This window comes from Cebus imitator, unplaced genomic scaffold (assembly GCF_001604975.1).
Source record: "Cebus imitator isolate Cc_AM_T3 unplaced genomic scaffold, Cebus_imitator-1.0 Scaffold2, whole genome shotgun sequence".
In the NCBI taxonomy this organism is placed as follows: Eukaryota; Metazoa; Chordata; class Mammalia; order Primates; family Cebidae; genus Cebus; species Cebus imitator.
This window is the reverse complement of record NW_016107317.1, coordinates 14898555-14918220: the sequence shown is the minus strand read 5'-3', so window position 1 is coordinate 14918220 and position 19666 is coordinate 14898555. Positions and strand designations below refer to the sequence as shown.

Below are 19666 nucleotides of genomic sequence, written 5' to 3'. Positions count from 1 at the left end.
AAAAAAAAAAAAAAGTGAAAAGAAAGGAAAATATTCAAGACAATTTCCCAGAAATAAAAGATCAAACGTCACATGTCCAAACCAAAAGAGTTTATCAAGTACCCAGCACAATGAAAGAGAAAAGGCTCATACCCAGGTTTATTATCATGAAATTTCGGAACTCCAGGGAGAATTACCCAGCAGAATGAAGGCCTCCAGGAAGAAAAAACCTTAATGGTTTCCAGAAAGGCAGGCCATATACAAGAGTTCAAGAATCGGAGTTCCATCAGACATCTCAATAACAATATTACCATTTAGAAGAGAAAAGAACATGTCTCCCAAATTTAAAGGGACAGTTGCTGTACAAATTAGAATTCTATACCCAACCAAATTACCCAACAGGGGAACTCTAGAACAAACACATCTTTTAGATGTGCAAGATGTGACACTGATTGCTGCCCTTCAGTCTATTTCTTCTTCTTTCTGTCCTCCTCCTTCTTCTTTCTCTTCTTCTTCTCCTTCTCCTTCTTTGCTTTCTGTAGTAAATATGACAAATTTTATGTGGACCCATGAATATCTAGAATATGCAAAAATTTTCCAAGCTCCATTGCAGCTAGTTGTGTCCATGTGACTAAGCCCTGGGCCAAAAGTATGTAAGTAGAAGTAATTGACAAAATAATTGATGGTACTCCCCAAAAGTTTTATTAAAGCTAAGAGCAGGCCCTTTCCCTTCCATTTTTTCCTCCATAGCTAAAAAGGAGATGGTGGATGGAACTGGAATGGCATTCTTATACCACTGATGGAAGCCATTTGTTAAGAATGATGAAGTAGCAGGCTAGAAGGAGTCCCTAATAACAGAACTTCCAAACCCGCTTTGACTACCTACATTTGTGTGAAAAAATAGGCTTCTATCTTTTTTCTCATTTAAAAGAAAATTATCAAATTTATCATATTTTTATAAGTTTAAAGGTGTGATCCCAGCTACTCAGGAGGCTGAGGTGGGAGGATCACTTGAGCCAGGGAGGCAGAGGTTGCAGTGAGCCAAGATCGCACCACTGCACTGCACTCCAGGCTGCGTGACAGAATGAGATGCCATCTCAAAAAAAAAAAAAAAAATCATTTCTCCTCATCTGTGGCATAAAGCCATATTGCTTATAATGTGAAGAGCTGTTGACATCTTTCCTACCCATAAACATGACCATATGACCATCACTTATTCATATTTTCATGCACTCAAGTGCATAAAAAGGCAGTAAGTATATTTCTTAGAATACACCATTAAAAGCAGATTTTAAATCTACCTGGTCTTTTTTTTAATATAAGAAAATTAATATATTATTTTTCTTGTCCCTACATATCTCATTTTTTTAAATTGTACTTTAGTTCTGGGGAACATGTGGAGATCTCGCAGGATTGTCGCATAGGTACCTACATGCCATGGTGTTTTGCTGTCTCCATCCCCCTGTCACCTACATCAGGCATCTCTCTCAAGGCTGTCCCTCCCCAACCTCCCCACCCTCCACTGTCCCTCCCCTACTCCTTACCCCCAAACAGACCCGTGTGTGTGATGTTCCCCTCCCTGTGCCCATGTGTTCTCATTGTTCAACACCCGCCTATGAGTGAGAACATGGGGTGTTTGGTTTTCTGTTCTTGTGTCAGTTTGTTGAGAATGATGGTTTCCAGATTCATCCATGTCCCTGCAAAGGACGTGAACTCATCCTTTTTTATGGCTGCATAGTATTCCATGGTGTATATGTGCCATATTTTCTTTATCTAGTCTATCACTGATGAGCCTTTGGGTTGGTTCCAAGTCTTCGCTATTGTGAATAGTGCTGCAATAAGCATACATGTGCATGTGTCTTTACAGTAGAATGATTTATAATCCTTTGGGTATATATCCAGTAATGGGATGCTGGGTCAAATGGTATCTCTGGTTCAAGATCCTTGAGGAATCGCCACACTGCCTTCCACAATGGTTGAACACATGGACACAGGGAGGGGAACATCACACATTGGGGCCTGTTGTGGGGTGGGGGCCTAGAGAAGGGATAGCATTCGGAGAAATACCTAATGTAGATGATGAGTTGATGGGTGCTGCAAACCGCCATGGCACATGTATACCTACATAACAAACCTGCACGTTCTATACATGTATCCCAGAACTTAAAGTATAATAAAAAATAAAATTTTTCCACACCTTTCTTGCCTGTCCCTTGCTTTTACTTTAGATTTCAGTACAGATGTGATTTCCTCTGGGAAGCATTTATTATGCCTCAAGAACAGCTTGATTTCTCTGTGTGGCTATGGCCTCCTGTGCTTATCTGTATCAAAGTACGTCTTGCAATTATTATTTACCCATATCCCAGTTTCCCAACAGTGGCACCGACATTCTGGATAATTCTTAGTTGTAAGGGACTGTCCATCTTATCAAACGTTTAGCAGCATTCCTGGCCTCTACCAACTAGATGCCATTAGTACTCACCCTCTTCCTTGCTCCCACCCGTATAGTTGTGTTTGTGACAATCATGTCTCCATATTGTCTTATATCCCTGGGGGCCAAAATTGCCTCCAAGTGAGAACCACTGACCTAGAATAATGTACTATCATTTACCTGACCATTTCCCTACCTCTGGACATTTAGGTTGTTCTCGTTTTTATTACAGATTTGAGATTAATGTATGTGCATGAATCATCAACGATTCCAAAAAGTGAAATAAGAGGGTATGTAAATCATACCGCCTTACGTTTCCATCTGTAGTTCCTGATTTGCCATAACTTTTCAGTATTGAGCTTCCTCACATTAAAAAGTAAAAGCTCCATCATTACAATTTTTAAAAAACTAAACTCTTCTGGTTTATTTTGCTGCCAATGAGGATGGGCATCTTTTGAAGCATTTTACTTAATGCCTTTATTTTTTTAAATGGCTAGAGTTCAAACTCTTCCAAACTCACAAAAAAATCCTAACACGTCTCAATTAAAATTCAAACTTTAGTGTCTACTATGTACAGTACTGTGATCAGGGTACTAGGTGATAGACACTACAGTAAAAATAGAAATGATGTCTGCTTTCAGAGTTTACATTCTAGAGAGGCACAGTCCAGTATGATAGCCACTAGCTAAAAGTGGCCACTGAACACTTGAACTGTGGCAAGTTCAAATTGAGAAGTGTACTGTATGTGAAAAATATGCGACTGGTATGGGGAAAAATATGAAATACCTAACTTTATATTGGCATATCCAGATAATATTTTGGATATACTGGGTTAAATAAAACATGCTAGTGAAATTAATTTTGAATACACTTTTTTTATATATTAAAAATTTATTTTAACCAGTTGTGGTTCTCTTAATATAATTTAAATGTTAAAGAACAGTGGGCAAAGCACAGGCACATTTTGTGGTCAATTTTTGTTAATTCTATCTATCTATCTATCTATCTTTCTATCTATCTATCTATAAGGAGACAGGATCTCACTCTGTTACCCAGGCTGGAGTGCAGTGGCATGATCACAGCTCATTGCAGCCCCAAACTCCTTGGCTTAAGCAATCCTCCAGCCCCAGCCTCCAGAGTACCTGGGATTATAGGTGTAAACCACCACACCCAGCTCATTTAAAACAATCTTTTATAGAGATGGGGGTCTCCCCTTGCTGCCCAGGCTAGTCTCAAAGTCCTAGCCTCAAGCAATCTTCCAGTCTCACCCTCCTAAAGTGCTTGGGATTATAGGCATGAGCCACCAAATCCAGACCATGAATTTATTTTATTTTATTTTTTTTGAGACAGAGTTTCACTCTTGTTACCCAGGCTGGAGTGCAATGGCGCGATCTCAGCTCACCGCAACCTCCGCCTCCTGGGTTCAGGCAATTCTCCTGCCTCAGCCTCCTGAGTAGCTGGGATTACAGGCACGCACCACCATGCCCAGCTAATATTTTTTTGTAGTTTTAGTAGAGACGGGGTTTCACCATGTTGACCAGGATGGTCTCGATCTCTTGACCTCGTGATCCACCCGCCTCGGCCTCCCAAAGTGCTGGGATTACAGGCGTGAGCCACTGCGCCCGGCCTTATGAATAATTTTTAAACTTAACTGTTCAAAATATTCAAACTATATATATGAAAAAGAACCTTGAAGTAACATTTATCAGACACACCAGTTTCACAAAATCAGGTATTGCTACCTGCTAGGTTGGTGCAAAAGTAACTGCGGTTTTTGCCATTAAATGTTAAAATGGCAAAAAACAGTAACTTTTGCACCAACCTAATGTATTAGTATGTATCAAACTGTAGAAAATTTATTTTAATTTAAAAAAACATTTATTTTGATTCTTACACTACAGTTTTATTCCTAAAATAACGCTCCTTAAGTTCAATCACATTTAAGCAAAAACAGAAAGTAGTTCGTTTCTACTTCCCCTATCAAGTTAAAACTCATTTACTTACAATTTTTACTTCAGAAATCTGTGTACTAATCTCTATTTAAGGACACCACTACATAATAATCACAGCTATGAAGATGAATGAGGTGGATCTAATGTGTTAAGATGTCATACATGATGTAAAAAAAAGAAAAAGGCAAATTGTAGAACAGTGCATAAAGCAGAAATGATTTTACAGCCACATTCGTGCGTTCCTGTATGTACACATATGCATAGCACAAGACTGGGAAGAAAGATACCAAATGTTTTTTAGTTATAGGTAGAGAAGAAGCTCTTTCATATTAAACATTATATACTTTTAAATCTTCTGTATTTTTTACTTCAATTAGGACAATTTTTAATTTACAAAAAAAAATTTAATTAAAAACATGACAAAGATTGCCAATAAACACATCTTTCATCTCAAGGAACTTTTAAACTCTCCCCAGAAGCCATCACCACCTCCACAATCTTTTAAAACCCTTTTTATAATTGTGACAAAAAAATTGTATAGGCCGGGTGCGGTGGCTCACGCCTATAATCCCAGCACTTTGGGAGGCTGAGGCAGGTGGATCACAAGGTCGAGATCGAGACCATCCTGGTCAACATGGTAAAACCCCATCTCTACTAAAAATACAAAAATTAGCTGGGCATAGTGGTACACACCTGTAGTACCAGCCACTCGGGAGGCTGAGGCTGGAGAATTGCTCGAACCCAGGAGGTGAAGGTCACAGTGAGCTGAGATCACGTCATTGCACTCCAGCCTGGGCAACAAGAGCAAAACTCCATCTAGGGGGGAAAAAAAAAAAAGTTGTATAAAAATTAAAATATACAAAACTGAAAACTGTTATTGTAACATTACAGAAACTTATTTTTAAATTTCCTTCAGTCCACAATTCTCATCTAAATTAGCTTTTTTCTTTTTTTTGAGGACAGGGTCTGGCTTTGTAGTCCAAGCTGGGGTGCAGTGGCATGATCTCAGCTCTCTGCAACCTCCACCTCTTGGGTTCAAGTGATTCTCCTTCCTCAGTCTCCCAAGGAGCTGGGAGTACAGGCGTGTGCCACTACGCCAGGCTAATTTTTATATTTTTTGCACAGAGGGGAGGTCTCACTATGATGCCCAGGCTGGTTTCAAACTCCAAGGCTCAAACGATCTTCCCACCTCAAACCTCTCAAAGTCCTGGGATTACAGGTGTGAGCCACCTTGCCTGGCCTTACACAGACTTTTAAAAGCAAAACTAGTTCCTGCCACAGAAAAGGATGCTCTTCTCTAGATCTGCAATTTGATCTGCCTGAAAATTATAGGAAACACTTGGGTCAGTAAAACAACATATGGTCTGTTGCCCACCTAACAGCTATCTTCCAAACTCCCTACACACACCTGCCCCACCAACTTCATTCAGAGCCTGGAAGTTGTTCCCCTTTTTCTGAGCAGCCATTCATCAAGGGGAGGTCATTTTTAATTTCAAGGGCAAATCTTCATGGTCTGAGCCAATTGTAGCAGCTTTATTCCCTTTGAAAAGGGATTGCTTTAAAGATAATACACATTGCTATGGCCATGAGGGCAAGTGAATGGGGCCAGGTGAAACCTTCCTGTTATAAAAAAGAAAAAAAAAGATACATTTCAGCCCCAAGTCATCCACCACCCAGAACCTTTGCAGTCACTTTGGAGCTGTAAGGGGAAACATCAGACTCACTTGGTGAGAATGACAATGGAAATGCAGAAGGCACCCAGGTTCTTGATGACACTTCAGCTGCTGAATTAGTCAATCCAGAAACTGCCCTCCACCTAGACTCCTGGTTCTCAAGCACCTCAATTGCAAATATTCTACAACTGTTGTTGATTGCTAAAATAATCCAGACACATCATTTGAGGAACTAATTTATTGAGTAGATGTTTATTTAGTAACAGCAACACACAGTTTCTCAGGAAGAGGATGAACTGAAAACTCCTCTAAGGCAGAACAAAGCAACTTTCCATTATTCTTAGTTTAGATCAGAATCTATAATTTTATATTCTCCTATAGTAACTGTCAAAATACACAAAATACTTGGAGGAAAATATTCACATTACACCAAAACCTTTTAACGTAAAGAGCAGTGTATAAGTAGTATTCTCTACGTATCACAGTATACCATGATGCCTTCTTGCAATTTTAGAACTATTATTACTCAAAATATTAATACATTTATGCAAAAGGATTGGGAAAATTGAAATACCTGCAAACTTTTCCAGTTTCTGACTTCAGGAACAGGTGCAAACCACCATATCCATCATAGATCTTCTGTTATAGCATCCATCAAAAACCACTGGTCCAGCTCTCAAATATTGATGATCGTGCATGTGATGCATGCATGCTCTGCTAAGTTTTGAAGCAATAACATATTGTACAGCAATACTCAAGCCCTGAATTATTTTTGCCTGACAAAAATAATATTCTAATATTCCCTAAAGAGATTTGATACAAAGGTTGAAGATGGCAATTTTTCACAAAGTCAAATTCCTTTATGAAACAGGTCTTACTCTGTCGCACAGGCTGGAGTGCAATGGTGCAATCTTGGCTCACTGCAGCCTCAAACTCTTGGGCTCAAGCAATCCTCCTGCCTCAACTTCCTGTGTAGCTAGGACCACAGGCACATGCCACCACACCTGGCTATTTTTTAAATTTTTTTGTAGAGACAGGGTCTCACTTTGTCACCTAGACTGGTCTGGTCTCAAACTTCTGGGCTAAAGTGATCCTCCTGCCTCGGCCTCCCAAAGTGCTGGGATTACATGCGTGAGCCACCACGCCCAGCCAATTTACTTTTTAATAGTATATACACTCTTGCATTATCTTCACAATTTTTTAGAAGAGGTTGCTATAGTGTGCTATGTGTATGAATATTTAGGTCCTGTATATAAACTAAATATAATCAAAGGCTCCACATCAGTTCTTCAGTTTGATATTTAAAGGTTTGACCAGGGACCCTCCAAATGGTATTCACAGTATTCATGGTGAGAGAAATTTTCATTTCTACTTTTTCTTACCTTTTCAAAGGCTTTTGTTGGAAAACTGAGTTTACGGTAAAGTCTAATGAAATAGTACCGTTAAACATTTGAAATTATTAGTAGAAATGAGGTGCTAAATATTTTCTATTTAAAAGTTTAACATTGATTTGCAATCAATTTTAAACTGTTACATCTAATATGCTGTTCTGTTTTTCCCATGATTCTTTAATTGCTAGATATTTGAATAGCATCATTTTAGTTTTTTAAAAAAAGAATTTTCTTGTATGATTTTTAGACTTCTGTCTTAAGTTTATATAACTTAGCTTTTAAAACCCAGTTTCATGTTTAATGAATTAAGAAACAACATCAGAACAGTTTAGCCAGACTTTAATAGGCAAAACAGGTTGCTTTGGCAATGTATAAAAGAATAACTGTTATAAGACAAATCATTATTTAATCTACTTTTATTAAATATTAAAATGCAATAAGGCAATTATTATTTTAAGACATCTGAAATTGCATTTAATAAATGGGTAATTGGCCCCACACCTGACATATTGCACCCCTACTTTTCTTCTCTACTCCAAGGAAACAGAAAATTTATTTTAAAAAACAAATCAGTGGTCTTTCTAAAAACACCTCAAAGAAGTTCTGATTATTACCAAGGTATTACTTAAATACAAACATCTGAAAAATAAGACAATGAATAATATCTTTTAAGGTATTTCTGCTGTCTTTTGTTCTCTTAAATCTACTCAGAATGGTTCAACTCAAAGTATTCCAACTGAGGAATAAACAGGTGTCATTTGTTGTTTAATTTGCCATCCAAGGCTGAGTCATGATTCCCAAAACTGGCCTCTCATCAGTATCATCTGGGAAAACTGCTACAATACATTCCTGGGCCCCCTTCAGACCTAATGAAGCAGTCCCCTCCACTTCCAACCTCAGCTGGGGAATATGTGGTTAGTCTTGCAGTCTAACACTTGGGATGGCTAAAAGGATAAAGTTAAAAAGGAAGACACTTGTGTTTCCATAGGACGTAGCTCACAAGCTGGGATTCAATAAAAAAAAAAAAAAAAAAAAAAAAAAAAAAAAAAAAAAAAAATATAATATAAAAAAAAAAAAAAAAAAAAAAAAAAAAAAAAAAAAAAAAAAAAAAAAAAAACACACACATAAACTGTTGAATTGGCACTAAATGATCAGTGAGTAGGTGACTGGGAAACAACTCTAGTACCAACAAACCAAACACAGCAGGCCCTGCTGCCCCATTCCATGAAAGTCAGCACCTTTCCCGGCCCCAGAGAGCCTAGGCAAGCAACCGTGATGGAGCACGAGGGCTACAACTCAAAAAGTACTGTTTCCACACCATTTCTCTGCTTCTCAATTTTCCACACAATCATTCCATCTTTTCTCTTACTCTGCCCTTTGCCATTCCCATTCTTATTTCTTTCTCTTTCCTCTCCCCTTTTCTCACTTCCTCTCTTTTCCTTCTTTTTTGATTTAGTTACATCATTCTTTTCTTCTCTACTTTCTCTTCCTGAAAAACTCTTCCTTATGTAAAATAAACAAATTCATACTGGAGATATATATATGTCAGAAAATATTCAGCCTGAGTAAACTGAATGCTTTGTACAGAAAACAACAGAGCAAAACAGAACTTCAACAGTAAAATTGGTGTGGCATAATGTAAGCCATGCAGAATGCTTCCAAATCCATTATCTCTTCTGAGTCTCATTTTTTGAGGTTCAAAGGGTATACACTGATTGTACTTAAAAACCCTAAGGCACAAAGAAGGTTAAATAACATGCCTGAGTTACTAACTAAGAAGAGAATCCAGATCTAGTTCACAATCTGGTCTTCTTTTCACTATACCAATAACGTCTGACTGGAAGCAAGATAAGAGAGCAATGAGGAAGCACTAATATCATTTCAGGGCCTTATAACCCTTATCTATTATGAACTACTCTTAATAAGAAAAGTATACATTTTCTCAAAGTGTAAATCACAATATATATTCTTAAAGGTTTCCCAAGTTCTTTTCTACTTCATAAAAATGAAGTTTGACTGCACTTTAAAGGCATCCCACTTTGGTAATACTGTAGCCCAGAGATAGTTCTGAGGTCAGAATTAATACATAGACTCAAATAATAAATCATGTAATTTATATAAACTGCACAGGTACACTACGTTTTATGAAAGACCATTTACATGAAAATAGAATATATTCTCTCAGTTTTCCATCTATAATCTCTCATCAACTCCAAGAACTTCATTTCTTTAGAATTCAAAAGAGTTACCTTGTCTAAAGAGAAATTCAGAAAATTCATTTTAAAATTATTATAGATATTTTTTGATATCTTTAATTTTAGGTAGAAACAGTACCTAAGAGAAAGCTTTTGCTATAGTTCAATTTATGGTAAAATGATCAATTAGGTCAGGTCTAAATAAACCAACTGAAGAACATTCCAACTGATCCACAATGTAGTGTGTGTCTCAGTGTAAATAAGCCACAACACAAGTGAGACCACAGCATATGGTCCAGTTGGATTAAACTATGACCACGCTCTACACAGTCCCAATCAATTAGAGCCCATGAGGCTGAGATTCCCCATTCACTGAGGAAATTAAATCTTAAAGAACTTACTAATATACATTCATATCTTGTCAATAACCCCAAATGCTTCCTCCAATATAATATTTTAAAATTGCATTTATAATCCACCAACTGTGCCAAGAATTGTGGCATCCTAACTTCAACTTTCAAGTTGGCAAAATAATTTCCAGTGGTTCCCAAAGTGGCTAACATCTAAGTCATCTGAGGTAATTGTTAAAAACAAAATCATCATGTGACTTATATTCTCTGCCCTGATTCTAACAAACCAACTAGAAGATGGCATATTTGAGATAATCAGGGAAATCTGCTTGAGGACTGGCCGAGATGAAGCCAAAGGACTGTGTGATATCATGGTACCTACCCAAAGTGTTCATAGCAGTGAAATAACACGATGTCTGGGATTTTCTTTACGATAGTTAAGCAAAGAAAAAAGTGACAGATGAAGCAAGCATGGGGTTATTAGGGTTAAGTGTCAGATCTGGAAGTTGAATACCAATGCACTAGTTTTGCATAATTTTTAAATCTCTTCACTAAAATTTTTTTTTGCAGACTCCATCCTAGACACAGCATGCCAGAGTCTCCAAAGGCCTAAGCTTAGAATATTCTTAAGCTCCCAACACAAGTCTTATATAGTCAGGCAGGCAATGATCTTATTTAGGGACCATTAAAAATGATCTAATACACACCCTTCCAAACTTCAAGATTTTGGTATTCTCATTTTCTATTCAGTAAGCTCAATTTCAACACAGTTCACAGCTTCTTATATCCACCGTGGGATTCTGCCAAGGAACTACAACTTGTGTTCTCTAAATCCATCTGTTCTAAGAATGCTAGGCTGGTTATCAACATTTAATGCATCTTGCTTTAACTTTCCTCTCTCAATTTGTCCCTGACTGAACTGCAGAAGATAGAACAACTGTACTAACCATCTCTTTCTGCATATTCCATGTCTCCACAGAGGTCACAGTGTCTTCACAAAGCTAACTGCCACAATTTTCACAGGTGATATTTTTTCTTCATGATTTTCCATTTTCTACTTGAGCATTAAAATATCAGAGAGAAAAAGAAGATAACCATAAAGCAGTTGGTAAAATAAGACATGTGCCCCAGCACAGTATATGATAAGTATTCAGAATCTATAGTTATATTAGATAACTGGTCAAGAATGCCAAAAGAAGCAGTATTTTTCTCATCTTCAATATTTAAAAAAATTAACTATCTTAAGTGATATTCAAAAAAAGGAAAATATGCACATCAGCTCAATTAAAACCACATTTTCTACAGCTGGATATAACAATCTTAATCCAAATCATCCACCAAAGTTGTTTAACATACTTCAAGTAAGGCTCTAGACATTTGCTTCTTCAAAAGTATCTTGCAAAGCCATTATGAGGTAGAAGAAAACTAAATGGACCACATTTTTCAACTTCATTGTAACTGAAATTACTACTCACAGGAAGTATACAGCTTATGCATTTTGGTCCACCACATTTTCCACCATCATGAGTATACTCTTAAGGTTCTCACCTTATGATAAGCATAATATATTTTGCTTCCAGAATGCCCAGTAAAGCTGACATTTTTCATTTAAAGTGATAAAGAAAAATTTCTGCAAATATCTACTTAACAATCTTAAATTTGAGTTTTGGCAAGACAGTTTAATGCATACAAAACAAAACACTACATTTTATCTCTCTCTCTCTCTCTCTCTCATACACAGATTAAAACTCCAAAGGTTTCACTATTTTTCCTCTTTCTTACACAGTTCAATTTTTAACATGCAGCTTACTTATAATCTAAAAATAATTTTAAACATGATTGTCATAAAAACATTTTAAAACAGAGATGAAATGTATAAAGGCACACATAGATTGTCAATGGTTACATCAGTTACATCACATTTCTTTAGAAACAGAACTGTTTCTGCTCCTGTAAACAAACTTTTTTCTCACACATATAAAGTGAGGTTAGTGCTGACATAAAATTATTGCTCTACTCACAGTCTGAGTGTTTGCACTGTTTGAGGTACATTTTCTCCATCTACACAATCCTACCACTCTTACTTGAGAGTATGAGTCAACAGAAGTCTGCAGGCTAAAACCATACTGGAATGATAGTAACATTACAAAACATCAGAGATCAAAAATGTTTCTTTGTTGGAATCCAAGATATTAACTTATTCTTCATTACCTGAAAATACTGCTTATTTAACTTCTTTAGGAAAAAAAACTATTCTGCAGATGAATAATTCCTTCCTGAATACCTCACCCAAGATGATTCCTTCACACTTATCCTCTGATTCTTTGTTGTTTTCATCCCTTTGATTTAGCAGTCACTAAGAATCACTTTTCCTTTGGTGATCTGGCATAAAGATCTCTTATGCTTTTTGCCAGTTGTTTGATAAATATTTTGTAAATTTTTCCACAGTATGTATGCACTGTTTTTTGTAGTTCCAGTTCTAAAGGTTTTAACAAGGAACGGATGTTGTCATCTTCAAAAGAACACTAGAGAAAAGAAAATTTAAAAAAATAAAAAACAAATTTAAAGGCAAAGGTACATATATAAATTCAATTATTTTCCAAACTTCTTCAGTTTAATATGAACAACGTCCATTTAATGTCTCACAGAAATTAGATGTTTAACAAATATTTTCAATAAATTAAACATAACTATTATCTCCCATTAAAGAAAGACAGTCGTGGTAACTCTCTGGAGGAATCCTGGAGAACTATGCGCAAGGGCAGAGAAGACTCCGAGATACCGGTTAACACAACCAAAAACCCTGCAGGTATCTGGGTGAAACTAACAGAAGCTGAACTTGCTAGAAGAAGAGCTTTACCACATATGACACCTGAAATCCACCTTTCAAAAACCTTTCTGGCAATAACAGTGCTGAGGCTGGACTGGAAGGAAATGAGGTAGAGGCATATGGTGGGAGGAATTAAAGATGATAACGTAGTTCAGCACTTCCCACAGAACCCTAACTGCAGAGAAGGATCCCAACAGTAAACAAATTTGAGAACTGTCAAATATTAGGCACTCTTCATGTGGATTCAGACTGGCACAGGAAAAAAAGTCTAAAAAGTAAAACAGAAAATAAATCTGTTGAGTGTTGTTTGACCTGTTTGTCCCAAAATATATTTTTGGCCAGAGTCCTTCTTTTACTATAAAATATATCAATATCAAGAAATATATTTTGGAAAGGGCTGTGGTAGTAAAGTGGAAACAATCTGTAATCTTTGTTTTTTCAACCAGGTATTCTGAGATTTAGTAATTTCAACTAGATGTTATATTTTCAATTAGAAAGATGGATGAGCCTTAAAAATAGAACAATTTATATGGAAGTTGAAGTTAGTGAAAAATGCAAAATCACAAAAGAAATTCAGAACTGGAAGTCTGTCAGGTTATCCCTGAGGTTCACATTCACACTGAGGGAGAGGAAATGAAAGCACCACCCCCAGCACAATTAGTGAGATCTGCAGGAAGCTGCAGTTAATCTATGTAAAAGAGGATGAACTTGAATTATTGTTTATAACATGGGTTTTGTCACTGTAGAGATGCAAAGAGATCCTAAACTTTGGTATCTTCTGAGCAAGAAAAAACGTAAGCATTAACTGCATAAAACCATCACCTTTGGAGTTATTTTTAAAAATCGATCCACATACTCAAGACAAGATAAATGTCTAAAATTGTTTTGAAGGAAAAATTTTTAAAAAGAGGAGGGGAAGCTTAGCCAGAACGATGCAATGAAAGTAACAATAGCACAGAGAGTGCTTGCTACATCCAGGCACCATTCTAAGAGTTGTATATGTATTAATACATTTAAGTCTCACAATAAGTTTATAATATTGGTAATATTATCCCCATCTGACAATAAAACAACTAAGGCAGGGAGAGAGGATTTTCTCACAGTTATAAATCCAGTAAGTGGCTAAGCCAGGATTTTGTCCCAGCAGCCTAACTCCAAAAGTCCATGCACTTAATTAACCACCAGACAGCGCTACTTATCCAAACATTAAGCAAACAAAACCATGCCAAGTCAGTTCAAAAATCCTGTTGAAGGATGAAGCTCAATGAATGGTGGAAATCTGGGCAAAGTGCTGTACTGTAAACAGATACACAAATCTGTTCGGGGTTAAATGACAAACTGTTCACAGTTAAAAGTGTAACCAGATTGAAGAAGGTAAACTTCATCAAGTGATGCTGTCTTCAACTCCCGACCTCAGGTTGATCCGCCTGCCTTGGCCTCCAAAGTGCTTGGATTATAGGCGTGAGCCACCACACCCGGCCAAGTGATACTGTCAATAAACATTTCAATGTGTACCAAAAAACACTTGAACACTGGTTGAGAGGTAGAAAATAATGGTAAGCCCAAACTACTGTGATCATTATTTTTACTATATGACAATAACAAAAAAACATGAAGGCATTTAAGAATAGAGGAAGACTGCTGATTTCCAGGAGTATGTAGTGCTTGAGATTCAGTTTATTTTCATGTGATTTAAATCCCAGTGTTTGTGGTTAAAAAAAATTTTCTTCTTCGCTGAAAAAACAAAAACAAAAAAGGGCTCTTTTCTATTTTCTGAAATAAAAACAGTGTTTCACGAGCTAGACCTCTTTCTGCCCATGATATGACACACAAAATTTGACATTTATGGGAGAAGGCAAACTTCCAAAATTTCCACCTATATTAAATATAGTCTAAAAACAATGCATTCTGCCATTTACATAGTCTGCAGTGCCTGCATATTTGTGCAGTATATAACCTACATCTAGGTGTCCCTTTCCCGGAGGCCACATGTGCCTTACCTGACTCCAGACCTCTTTTCATACTATATACTATGCACTATGCCTGACTTGTCTTTACCTTTTCTCTGCCTGGTTCTCATCATCCTTGAAGCTTAGTTCAAATGTCAGCTCCTCTGAGAAGCCTTTCACTGTACAGTTAATCATTCCTTCTTTTCACCAGCATAGGACCCAGTATACTAATTTTTAGGAAGCTCATGATTTATACTGTCAGTTGAACAACAGGAAATAGTGAGGCTGTGATGATCATATTTAGGCAATTTGAGGTAATTTCAAAGAATAGTATATCTCGAAAATATAGCAGAATGGCAGTTCAATGCAACAAATCCTGAGTGTTAAATATATGCAAGGCAGTACCATGGAAGGAAAACATTCAAGACTGCTTCATGCAAATATAAGCAAGGTGTAAAGTAAATCAAAGTTAACACAGAAACATCAAGAAATAATTCAGAATAAAATGCGTGATGCCAAAAATACCTTATAGAGTCATAAAATATTTTGTTCCTATTTTGAATTTGCAATTGTTAAACAATATTTTTATTCACTCAACAACTAATATTTAACAAATATGCAAGGACTATAAAAACAGATTTGCTGGTAGACACAGCCATGAATTCACACTTTAAAGATGGTTCACATCCTTTATAATTCATACTGTTCACTGCATTCCATGGCTATGACTAAGCTTCTGGCTGAAACTTGCATAAATATCCTTGTCTGAATACAATTCTTTTAAAAATTACACTTCTCACTGAATTATAGATAAGGAAAGATAAAAACACTAAGCAGGAGCACCATAAAAGACTGATTAACTTCATTAAGTTGAAAAATGAATAGATGTAAGCTGTAGTTAACACAGACCCAAAACAAACACAAAAGATAATTAATCATCTGAAATCCTTTTAAAAATAAGATTTCTTTTTAAAAAATCAACTGTAATTAATCAACTTAAAACTCTTACTCAGATTTTTAAAGGTACACACTTATAAACCAAAGAAATGATCAAATAAACCTAGGGAAATTTAATTCTCTAATAGTTTTTTTTAAATGCTCGAAGGAAACAAAGGAATTGCATTTTTATAGGAATGCATTTCTTTTCTATCCTGCAAAGTCTCAGAACCCCACAAGCACTTTTCTTCATTTTTATCACCTTCTGACAGCCCATAATAAAGCATTATTAAAATATGGTATTAATTTCTGAAGGCATACAAGACCTGCTACATTAAAATGAACATCAACACTAAATTTTATAATTCTTCAGTGAGTATAGTCATACCATGATAAACTGATTATTTAGAAGGTGTATCTGTCAAGTTTATAGGACAGGAAACTTAGCTAATAATACACTAAAACTATAGCCTACAATGCTGTTAGAATTTTGTCTACCACCAAGTTTAAGAAACAGTTTTCTGGGAGAAAACTTCAATTCCTTTTCATGCAGATATCACCTTAACACCGTACACCATCTCCACATCCACTTCATCTTGGCCCCTGCTGCCTTTCATCCGTCACTCCAGTCACACTGAAAAGATGGATGCCTGACCTCTCCATGAATCTTTTCACAGCCTCTGAACCTTTTTCTCAGGCAGTTCTCAGCCCAGACTGTCCCCATCCACCTGGTAAACTCTTATTCATTCTTCAGGGCCCACTTCAAAAGCCTTCTCTTCAAGGAGGCCTTCCCTGGCCCTTTGAGGCAAAACTGAGACACTCTTTCACAGTTCCAGTACACTCTCTGTCACCATGGATTATAGTGAAGTGTTTTTATTCTCACTGCTATCAATGAGGCTATACTAGACCAGAGGATTTCAGTCATTATCAAATAATGAAAACCTAGTAAACAGGGGTCATCAGCTCTTCTCCTGACCCCCACATTTAAATCAAAGTAGCACTCCTATTATTTGCTTTGTTTCTACCCATATCGTATTAAACAGTCTAGCAGGACAGTATATCTACAAGAGAGTTAAGTGGTCGCATGTATTAATACTTATTCCTCAGTAGCAGTGAATTCGCTAACATGGATAGTGATACAGCTTGCTAAGTAACAGCATAAATCCAAACCTCCCCAGGATTTGCCCCAAGTCTTGGTCCTTAACATTCACAGAAATCTGGTGCATACATCCATCTAGAGGTAAATGAAGTATTAATCATCTCCCTCATCAATCCACCTTAATTACATAAAAAGGGACTAGTAAGAACAAGAAGAAAAGAGAGGAGAACAGGCAATCGGGGGATGGGGGCGAGAGGAGCAGTATAAATTTTTTCCAAACACATTATAAAGCGAATGCTTAAAAGACAAAACTTCATTTACAAAAGCAACAAGAAGACAATACTTAAGCATAAACTTAAGTTATATTCAAAATCTATAGGAAAAAATATATAAAACAGGGGTATCCAATCTTTTCACTTCCCTGGGTCATATTGGAAGAACTGTCTTAAGCCACACAAAAATACACTAAAGATAATGAGCTAAGAAAAAAAAAAATCACAAAAAAGTCATGTTTTAGGAAATTTTACAAACTTGTGTTGGGCCACATTCAAAGTTGTCCTGGGCTACATGCAGCCCACTGGCCACAAGTTGGACAGGCTTGCTATAAAACATTCCTAAAAGACAAATGTAAAGACAGCCCTTGTTCTCGGTTAGTGTGTCTCAACACCATCAAAACGTTAGCAGTCCCTAAGTTAATATATGAAGCTAATCACTCCCAATAAAAATACCAACAAGTTGTTTTGGGTTTTTTTGGGGTTTTCTTGAGACAGAGTTTTGCTCTTTTTGCCCAGGCTGTAGTGCAATGGTACAATCTTGGCTCACTGCAACCTCTCCACCTGCCAGGTTCAAGAGAGTCTCCTGCCTCAGCCTCCTGAGGAGCTGGGATTACAGGCATGTAGCCATGACACCCGGCTCATTTCTGTATTTTTAGTAAAGACAGGGTTTCACCACATTGGCCAGGCTGGTCTCGAACTCCTGACTTCAGGTGATCCTCCCACCTCAGCCTCCCAAGGTTCTGGGATTACAGGCATGAGCCACCATGCCTAGCCTAAAAATACCAACAAGTTTTTAAATTTTTTAATGGAGTTTAAAAAGTTGATACTTATGGAAAAATAAATATACAATAGCTATGAAAACACTGAAAAAAAAAACCCAGGGTATAAAGAAGGAGTAACCATCAGATATTAAAACATAGCAAAAAGCCTTTATAATTAAAATAGTGTGGTATTAGTGTACAAATGAACAGACCAATGGAACTAAACAGAAAAGTCAAAATTACAAATGGAATTTATGATAATGTCAGTATCTCAAATCTTTTGGCTAAAGATAGCCTTTTATTTTATTTTCTTTTACTTTTTAGAGACAAGGTCTCACTATGTTGTCCAGGCTGGTCTCCAACTGCTGGGCTCAAGGAGTTGCCTGAGTTGGTCTTGAATTCCTGGGCTTACCCACCTTGGCCTTCCAAAGTGCTAGGATTACAGATGTGAGCCACTGCATCCAGCCAAATATAAATTTTTAAGTAAATGCTGTTTACCATTTTGTGGTTTTACCACAAAGAAAGTATAGTCATTTGGAAAAGAGTCAAATAATATCTATTCCTCACCCAATACGAGAGTAAATTCCAAACAGAGCAAAGGCCTGAATGTAATAAATGAAACATCATATGGGTGGATTCTCCTACAACCTGTTCTGTAACCCAAGTGTAGATTAGAAAAGGCTTTCTGATTATGACTTAAAAAAAGAAAAAAAAAAAAAAAGAGTGTTAAGCCAGGTGTGGTGGGTTACCCCTGTAATCCTAGCACTTTGGAAGGCGAAGATAGGAGGACGCTTGAGCCCAGAAATTCAAGACCAGACTGAGCAACATGGCAAAACCTCATCTGTACAAGAAATACAAAAATTAGCCAAGCATGGTGGCACGCATCTGTAGTCCCAGCTATTTGGAAGGCTAAGGTGGGAGGATCAACTGAACCCAGAAGGTAGAGGCTGCACTGAGCTGTGATCGCACTACTGCGCTCCAGCCTGGGTGACAGAGTATGATTCTGCCTAAAAAAAAAAAATGGTGAGGCCAAGCCTGATGGCTCATGTCTGCAATCTCAGCACTTGGGGAGGCTAATGCTGGTAGATTGTTTGAGCCTCGTAATTCAAGGCCAGCCTGAGCAACAGAGCAAACTCTCCATCTCCATAAAAAATATAAAAGTTAGCTGGGTGCAGTGGCACATGCCTATAGTACCAGTTACTTGGGAGGCTGAGGTGGGTGGATTGCTTGAGTCCCAGGGGGCAGAGGTTGAAGAGCCAAGATTGTGCCACTGCACTCCAACCTGGGCGACAGAGCAAGACCCAGTCATTTAAAAAAAAAAAAAAAAAGCCAGGCACAGTGGCTCACATGTGTAATCCCAGCACTTTGGGAGGCTGAGGCGGGCAGATCACAAGGTCAGGAGTTCCACACCAGCTTTACCAACATGGTGAAACCCTGTCTCTACTAAAGATACAAAAAAAAATTAGCCAGGCATGGTGGCACATGCCTGTAATCCCAGCTTGGGAGTCTGAGGCAGGAGAACTGTTTGAACCCGGGAGGCGGAGGTTGCAGTGAGCTGAGATCATGCCACTGCACTCCAGTCTTGGCAACAGAGTGAGATGCCATCTCAAAAAAATAAATAAAGGTTGATAAATTTATTACATGAAAAAATTATACAAACTGAATGGCATTAAATACCATAAAGTCAAATTGGTAGAAAATATTCACAATATTTTTCAAAGTATCAAAGGAAAGGTCCTAATATTCCTAACGTACAAAGAACTTCTAACAAAGGGAGGAGGAGAGGGTGAGAAAGACCAAACGTCCTCATGGTAATGATGGTTGTACAATTCTGCAAACATGCCA

At 37.2% G+C, this 19666-nt stretch overlaps 1 protein-coding gene across 4 annotated transcripts in view; it reads right to left on the bottom strand.

The window, feature by feature from the left end:
* GXYLT1 (glucoside xylosyltransferase 1) overlaps positions 1 to 19666 on the bottom strand; it is a 107621-nt gene that overhangs the window by 45998 nt on the left and 41957 nt on the right. For 2 of the 4 annotated variants that reach the window (XM_017530277.2, XM_017530302.2), the window contains one exon: positions 8870 to 12496. The exons of the other annotated variants lie outside the window; for them this stretch is intronic. In XM_017530277.2, coding sequence (XP_017385766.1) covers positions 12335 to 12496 — 162 coding nt within the window. In that variant the 3' untranslated portion in view covers positions 8870 to 12334. Of the gene's footprint in view, positions 1 to 8869; positions 12497 to 19666 lie in introns of those variants that run through there. 4 annotated transcript variants of the gene reach the window in all.